This window comes from Zingiber officinale, chromosome 1A (genome assembly GCF_018446385.1).
Source record: "Zingiber officinale cultivar Zhangliang chromosome 1A, Zo_v1.1, whole genome shotgun sequence".
Classification (NCBI taxonomy): domain Eukaryota; kingdom Viridiplantae; phylum Streptophyta; class Magnoliopsida; order Zingiberales; family Zingiberaceae; genus Zingiber; species Zingiber officinale.
Genome location: NC_055987.1, coordinates 4,859,438 through 4,868,359, shown reverse-complemented (window position 1 = coordinate 4,868,359; position 8,922 = coordinate 4,859,438). Strand labels below are relative to the sequence as shown.

Sequence of the window (8,922 nt, the reverse complement as noted above, 5' to 3'; positions counted from 1 at the left end):
CACAGCTCAGAAAGTGGATGGAGCTGCTGGAGCACTTGCACCAACTTCAACTTTAGTGGCAACAGATCTGGAAACTGCAAAGCAACACTTCATTGGGTTTCTAGGAAGGAAGAGACACTTCATCTGTGTTAAAACCATGCCGCTATTGTTGAATGCAACTTTACAGCCCTTTTTGCAATTTTGAAACCGTTAGCCATTGTGTGAACTAATGGAACCGTTTGGCCATTGTGTGAATTGTCACTTGCGCTTCTATATTTAACTTAGCAGCCCTTGGAAACTTCAGTGGGATTACATGTCACTTGCACTTCAATATTTATCTTAGCGGCAGACGGAAAACTATATTAATCATGATTAGCCAGATAAGAACGGGATATTATAAAAAAAATCTGGAAAATAATTTTAAATGAATCAAAAGGCTAAAAAATCAGAGGTCAGATCCTCTGATCCAGAATCTTCTGGACCAGAGAAGGCCCTGCATATTCATTGGTGAGATGAACTGGACCCCACTTATTTAACAGGTGAGGTATAGTCCACCCATCCAATGAACATACAAGGATCCAGGATTGGTTCAGGGATCCTGGACCAGAGGATCCCTGTCCCAAAAATCGAGATAAGATTTCCTGGACTATTTTTTGTGGTCCAGAGGATGTGCCACTCGTATTTACGGATAGATCGTGACTGTGATCCGACCACAAATGATTGTGATCCCTTCATGGGTTCATCGTCCCCATCAGGTTATAGTTTTTGTTTGGAGCGGAAGGTCGCCCGGAGGACATCCTCGCTCGGCGCCCAGTAACCTGGCCACTTATCCACTACCGGAGGACTCCGGGCTGCCTCTAGGCGGCCTCCGGCCGTCCGCTCTGAATAAAAATTATAACCTGATGGGGGCGATAGACCCAAGAAAGAATTGCAATAATTTACGATAAATTGTAGCCACGATCCAACCACAAATATGAGTTGCACATTCCCTCGACCACAAAAAAATAGTTCAGGAGATCTCTGCTCCCAAAAACCATAGGAAAAAAGCAACCTCGGGGAATTGGGCCCTCGACCTAAGGTCCATTATTCATAAAGCCCAGTCGGTCGAAGGTGAAACTTATCTCGACTCACCGACGGTGATCGTAACGCGTCTCTTCCCCAATCACCGCAACCCTCGACCTCAAACCCTTTGTTGACGTGCCGATGCAATCCTCGATCGATGTCTTCGCTCCACGCGCCTTTCTCTCTCGTTCCCGCGCTCTCCTCTCCTCGCCGCTTCCTCAATGAATTCCTGCTCTACGATTCTTCTTTGGTAGACAAGTATCCTTCCACTGCCAACTTCCGTCGAGGTAAGTCTGTTCATCTCAAGGCACTATTTTGCTTGCGAAGGATGACCTTAAGGAGCGCGGTAGAGCCGAAATTTCTCGACTTTAGGAGGCATAGAGGATTATGCACACAGACCGAAGTAGATTTGCTCAGTTCCGTCGTGGAAGTTGGTGGCATGGAAGAAAAAGGCGGAATTTGTGATTTTGCTACGGAAGAAAGCGGAGTGATTAAATTCGAGAAGAATGATAATCGTTTTGGTATCGTCGGAGAAGAATTTGAGCTCATCGAAGAGGAAGCTTTCAGTATGATTGTGGAAGCTGGCGATGACAAAGCGAAGGACAAAGAACAGGATGCCAATGTTAACTATGCAAAAGAAGAAAGTCAATTCTGCCTCAAAAAAGTTGGCAGCTTGGATGCTGTATGCCTGGTCAAGATATTTGTCAAGCTGCCTCTCGAAGAACGTGTGAAAATTCTTGATCTGTTCGAATCTGATGAAAGAAATTTGACAATTTCTGATTACAATGACATTCTAAAAGCTCTGATCAAAGCTGGTGAGTATGAGCATGCTGTTAACTTCTTCTCCAAACTTCCATGTGAAGGGATAGCACCAGACTTCGGGACCTATTCGATCATGGTACATTGCTTCTGCAAGAAGAATGAACCCGACAAGGCAATGCAAACTTTAGAAGACATACTTGAAAGAGGGTATCATCCAAACCATGGCACATTCTCGTGTTTGATCAATTGTTTGAGCAAGAGGGGGAGAATGAAAAAGGCCTTTAAAGTGTTCGAGATAATGCTCCAAACAGGTTATGAACCATCTATCCGCGAGTACAATAGTCTGATCAGAGGTTTGTGCTATGTTGGTAGGTTAGAGGAGGCATTTGAACTCTTGAAGAAGATCAAGAGTTCTTCCACACAACCTGGCATATACACATACACGCTGCTCATAGATGGCTTTTGCATGGTTGGAAGATGTGATGATGCAATGGAATTGCTCAAGGAAGCAGAAGAGATTGGTCTAATGCCAGATATCGTCACTTATAACAGTGTTCTCAATGGATATTGCAAAGCAGGCAGGCCCTTGGAAGGGCATCGTCTCTTGAAAAAAATGCAAAGAGGAGATTGCCAACCAGATTTTATTAGTTACACTATCATTTTACAGGGCATGTTGCGACAGGGCGAGGTTTCTGCAGCTTGGAGAATTTATAAGGAAATGAGGGATGCTGGTTTTGTGGTGGACGAGCGTTGCATGAACACACTCCTCAGAGGCATTTGCAGGCAACCTGTGATCGATGACAAGGTGCTAAAAGATGCTAATGAACTGTTCGAGTTAATAAAGGAAGTTGGTCATGGTCTGTCACCTTACACATATTGCTTGATGGTCCAAGCTCTTGCTAGAGGAGGAGAAGTTGATAAAGCTTTGTTCCACCTACATGAGATAGCGAGGAATGGTTATTCTCCTAGAATGATGACATTCAATGTCATTCTTCGCATTCTATGTGAACAAGGGAGATGTGATGATGCCATAAGTGTTTTGGTTCTTATGATTGATGGAGATAGAATTCCCAGTAAATTTTCATTTAGCATACTGCTCAGTGCGTTATGTGGACTGGGGCGAGTTCTGGAGGCCTTTGGAGTTTATGCAGCTGCGGTTAAAAGGAGTGTAGTTCCGCATTGGAAACCACCTAAAGGTCTTAACATGGAGAGAGTGTTTCAGTAATCTCAACTTGAAAAACCTAACTGCAATGCTCAGAACATGGGCCATTTGATCGACCATCCTTGATGATCCATCGATCCATGAGGCCAAGCAAAGTGTTTTTTTTTCTTCCCTCCAGCCGGTGGAAGTTGAGTTGCTCCCTGTTGGAGCTAGAATTTTGTTGGGAGGAGAAGATCAAGATGTGATGAAAGGCAAATGCCACTGTAATTAGAACAGCTTGTTTAAGGCAAGAGGAGAACGAAGTTCAGTTTCAAAAGCTTCTCTGGTTCTTTTGTCTACAGATATCCACCACTAATCTGTTTGCAAGTGTCAGCAAGTTAGATTTATTTATATAGTTAATATTATTTTTCTTTCATAACAATAATTTGCTTTTGGGAACTCATTGATCATGTTTCTCAAAATAACAAAACAAAAACAAAAGATGAAAGTTGAAGTACAAATCATTTATAGTTTATCAACTCATAACCATTTCATAAGTGACAGAAATTATGTTCCCTTAGATGGCTTTAGTGGTTAACGCATGAGGTGTTGTTATCATAAGGTCTGGGGTTCGAATTCCTTATGTGCTAATCATTGGGACGCTGAGAGCGAGCATATTTATTTTTTACCACCATAAGTGATAGAAATCATTTATACAGCCTAGGACTTTTAAAGTTTTGGAAGATTTTTTTTTATATAAAAAAAAATAGTATAAATTTAAATTTTAAAATATTAATATGGTGGCAAATGAAATTATAAATTTTGTACGTATGCTTACTTCTATTTATAAGTTAAGTTAAAGAATATTGGAATTCGATTTTTATTACATTGTTTTGTGATTAAAATTTTAAAATAATTTGAAAAAAAAATTAAAGGTAGGTTCAAAAATATTTTTGTTTTACATGTCACACATAATATTACATTGACTATATTTAAAAAAAAATAAATGCAAAATTACTAAGAAAGTGTCACTCTACCCCAATGACATGAGGCATATGTTTATTTTTTTTATTTAAATATAATTATTCCATTTTTTTTCATTAATTGCAAGTTACAACTTAGAATTATGGTTTAAATATTAATTAAATCAAAATGAGGATAAATGTTTTGGTAATTATTCACTTAGTTAATGCTTAATTAAATTAGGTCCAAATTTTGGAAAAGTAAATATGGAAATTTTCCATCCATTTCTTCTTTTGGAAATCCATGTTACCTCTTCAGCTTTTGCTGGTTTTCAGCTAACAATTGTGTTGTCAAATGATTTTCATTTCCATCAATATTTTAATTCAAAATTATGTACGGCTAATTTATAAATATTCTTCCGTCAAAGGCATTGATCGTAATAATAGTATTTATAACAATATAATAAGAAAAATATTTTAAAAATAATTTCTTCCATTGTATGGGTAAGGCATTGCTTGGTTTATGGGGATGAGAATAATAGAAGTGGGGAATAGAAATGGAAATATTTTTATTCTTTCCATTTTACTAAATAATGACTTATACTCATGTTTGGGGGATAGAATCTCGTAAATTGTCTTTGGGGTTCTAGTGAATCATAAAGGAAGGAGTATAAATTATTAGAGTGTATACTAAAAGTCTGAGCTTTTGTAGACATTTATTTTGAATAAAAGAATCACATTTGGTCAAATTATCTACATTTATTTGTAGTTGTTCAATTAATTTATATTGTAGATAACATAGTATGTGGTGTCACATACAGAAGATAATGTTATCAGTACTTTATAAATTATAAACAGTAGCTCACGACCAAGATGGAAAGGAACAAACCATTGGAAGGTTATAGTGTAATTAGGTATTAGTTTATCTTAACTATATAATTACACTAGTACACTTAGAGTGTATTGCGTAGGACCATCAGAGGTCGTTTCTTTTATACTGACTTTATAAAGGAACAAAGACCTCAGTTATTATGGAAGTGTGTGCTCTTAATCCTAATATAATAATAAACACATATATTTGATACATATTTCTTTAATTTATCAATGTGTGATATTTAGTTCGATAAATCAATAAGCCCGATAAGTTGAGAAATGATATCACTTATAGTGTATGTTGTTGATTATAGAAGGAAACTATGTCCTAGTGATCTAGATTGATAATGTCCCTAAGAGGAGCTCATAAGGATTGTCATGCTAAACTCTGCAGGTGGACTTAGTCCGACATGACGATAAGGTTGAGTGGTACTACTCTTGGACTAAGATATTAATTAAATGAGTTGTCAGTAACTCACTTAATTAGTGGACATTCGACATCTTAAATACAGGGAGACTAACACACTCATAATAAAAAGGAGCCCCAAAAAATGTAATTTGGGATTGATGCGGTAGTTCAATAATAGTTCTCTAGTGGAATGAATTATTATTGATAAAATTAAGTTGTGTGTTCGGGGCGAACACGGGATGCTTAATTTTATCGGGAGACCAAAACCAATTCCTCCTCTCGGTCCCTATCGTAGCCTCTTATTTATAAAGTATTATACCCACCTATACCCACCTTCATACCCATGTTATAGGGGTCGGCTAAGCTAGCTTGGGGACCAAGCTAGGGCCGGCTAAGCCTTGGTCCATGGGTGGCCGACCCTAGCTTGAACCCAAGTCTAGGTGGTCGGCCATTAAAAATATAAAAGGAATTTTAATTTTAAATTATTTCTTATGTTGAATACATGATTTAAAAGAGAGTTTAAAAATTAAAATATTTCCTTTTATAAGATTCTACAAAAGATTAATAAAAGAGTTAAATCTCTTTCCTTATTTGTAGATTAAAAGGTTTATTTTAATTTTGATAAAAACTTTACTTATTTATCATCCACATGTTGAAAAGTTAAATTTTAAAATTATAGAAATTTCCTTTTATAGCATCAATCATGAAAGGATTATTAAAGAGAAATTTTATTTTAAAATTTCTCCAGAAGCAAATTAGGAAGCTTTAATTTTTCTAGTGAAAAATTTCCTTGTTTGCTTATTTGATGTGGCCGGCCATATACACTAAGAAAAGGATTTTAATTTTAATTAATTAAAATTTCCTTTTCAATGGCAATAGAATTAAGGAATGTTTTATTAAGTTTTCCTTATTTGCCAAGGCTAAGGATTATAAAAGAGGGGATTTTGGTGCCTTCACAAGACACAACCTCTATTCTATTTTCTCCCTCTTTTCTTCCTTGGTGTGGCCGACCCCTTCAAGTTCTCTCCTCTCCTTGGTGTGGCCGAACCTCTCATCTTCCTTGGAGATCAAGTGGTGGCCGGATTTTAGCTTGGAGAAGAAGGAGAGAAAGCTTGCATCCCTTGGAGCTTGGTTGGTGGAAAAAGATCTTCATCCTTTGGAAGCTTTGTGCTTGGCCGAAACTTGAAGGAAGGAGAAGAAGATGCTAGGTGGTCCTCGTCTTGGAAGATCGTTGCCCACACAACGTCCGAGATTAGAAGAGGAATACGGTAGAAGATCTAGAGGTCATTATTCACAAAGAAAGGTATAACTAATAATAGTTTTTCCGCATCATGTTAGTTTTTGTTTCTTTGTAAAAATACCAAATACAAGAGGCATGCGATTCTAGTTTTTCAAATTAGTTTTCGAAGTTGTGTTCTTTTGTTTTTTTTTTCTTTTCTTTGTGATTTGATTGTTCTTAGTGGTTAACCTAGGGTTACTATGGGAAGGTTAAATATTTAATTTCCTTAAAAGGCTTTGTCTAGTCGGTGGTGGTTGCTCCCATATCCAAGAAGGCCATGTGCCTCGTCATGCAGTATTGGAAGCCAATTTTGAAAATAGATATTTAATTTTCTTCGTGACCTAGGTGATTTGGATCGAACGTGTTAAGTTCCGCAGGAGATCCAAGTCTAAACCTAAAAGAACAAATAAATTAAACTTAGGATCAAAAGTGTTAAGTTACGCAGGCGATCCAAGTTTAATTTAAAAGAACACATGGTAGCTAGGAAAAGGTTCAGACCTTTGTACAAAATTTTTGTATAGTGGAATCGATAAATTTTCCGAGTAGCAACCAACATAAATTACCTTTGGCGCAATGTGAGACTCAATATTAAGTTTGTCATTTACGAGTTACGACTGATATGGTAGATTTTTCGCAATTTTGAATTTTAGAGTATAAATTATCAGAGCAGATTATAGTATTACGTGAATGACTTTGGGCCATGAATTCTACGGGGCAATTGCAGACTATCCGACACCATTCACGACTATTGAGTGAGAATGACGCGCTCGCTTTAAAGTTAGAAATCCGTATCACCCACCATTAATTTTCCAAACCAAGTATCAATTTTTCATTCCTTTTCTATTTTCACCTCCCATACCATCCGACCAAGTACCTCTAAATCTAGACATATGTTAGCTTATAAAAGCAGTACCGATTGTGCTCTCCATTTCCATGATTTTGATCATGAATTCATATAAAGTTGGGAGCGAGTTTCATGAATTAATGTATGTGTTCTTCATTCATGTGGAAAAAAAATGAAATTGCTCGCTCGCTGCACTCGACCCTAGACCATCACGAAGGAGGTAAATCATGACAACTGAGCAGACAAGTAGTGGGTAGGGTGAGGTGCACAAGAAATTTTTGATTAATTAGCAAGTAAACATCTCTTAATTAAACATTTCGTTAATTAGGATCATATTTGTAAGAAAAAGAGTATTCGGGTGATCCTGTCCGGAATTTGGTGTTAGATGAAGATCTGGTGAGCTGTTGCGGACGCTGACGAAGGGGTGACTGAGATGCTTTTCTCGTACGTGCTTCCAAAAATGAACTCTCACGTGGTGCTAATGGATGACGATGACTGAACTGGCGGTACCTGAGCTCTACGCACACTCAGATAGGCACACGGGCATTAGAGGCCAGAAACTAGAGAAAAAGTCCCCAGAGAAAGTCCGCCGATACTCAAGTCAGGTACTTTTCCCTAGAAGAACAATGTACGAAGAAGAGAGAAAGTAGTAGACAAGTGCGAATGTGCGAGAGAGCGTATCTGCGTGAGGGAGAGGACCTCCTTTTTTATATGATAGTGCGTACCTCCTGGAGCCTGACCGATGTCAGATAATCCCGTTCGGAAGCTGAGTCGGATGAAAGCGGGCTTGTTGTGCTAAAGGTTGACGAAGAGTCGACGAGATGCTGAGTTCGCAAGGTACCCCCTGGACAAGTGCACACGAGCGGTTGTACGAAGGAAAGAAAGGATCAGGATGATGGCGCTATTGCTCTGCACACACTCAGACGAGTCACACGGTCGTTAGAGACCAGAAACCAGGGAAAAAGTCCCCGGGTCAGGCCTTCCGACGCTCAAGTCAGTTACTTTTTCCCCAGAAGTCACAGAGAAAGCAGGAAAAAGTAAAAGACTGGTAAGAAAATGACGAGAGAGCGTACCTCCGTAAGGGACAAAGCAACCCTTTTTATACTGCAACTGAGGCTTTTGGAACCTGGCGAATGTCAAGGAATGTCGGGTGTCAGGCTCTGTCTGGCGGTGGTGGACACGTGGCTTTCCCTCATAGGCCGGCGGAGGAACCAAGAGGGGTATGAGCCTTTCACTGTTAGAATATTCTTTGGCATGTGATACTTGTTCTCTGACAGACAGTTACGATTCCTTGTAGGTCTATTTGTCATGTAGTGTCTGGCCTCCTGACCCACCTTTGTTGGTGTCATTCGAAGTATGTACCTCTTGACGATCTATTGATTCCTGACCTGCACCCTGGGCCGACACCCCGACCTGCACGCTGAGTTCGCTCCATGACCTGAATCCGTCTGTTATTATCCCTGGTATGATCGTCCCGACCTGCACGTATGATCGTCTTGACCTGCACGTTGGGTCGGATCCCTGACCTGTGCCCGTCTGTTGTTATCCATGGTATGATCATCCCGACCTGCACGCTGAGTTCGCTCCATGACCTGAATCCGTTTGTTATTA

The 8,922-nt window shown here is 39.1% G+C and overlaps 1 protein-coding gene across 1 annotated transcript; it reads left to right on the top strand.

Annotated features, from left to right (window-relative positions):
- The first annotated feature begins 1,122 nt into the window (after positions 1–1,122).
- LOC122016193 (pentatricopeptide repeat-containing protein At1g62680, mitochondrial-like) lies at positions 1,123–3,350 on the top strand. Its single transcript, XM_042573429.1, has one exon. It carries the CDS (start codon positions 1,199–1,201, stop codon positions 3,026–3,028), a length of 1,830 nt encoding a protein of 609 aa, XP_042429363.1. The 5' UTR covers positions 1,123–1,198; the 3' UTR covers positions 3,029–3,350.
- The last annotated feature ends 5,572 nt before the right edge of the window (positions 3,351–8,922 follow it).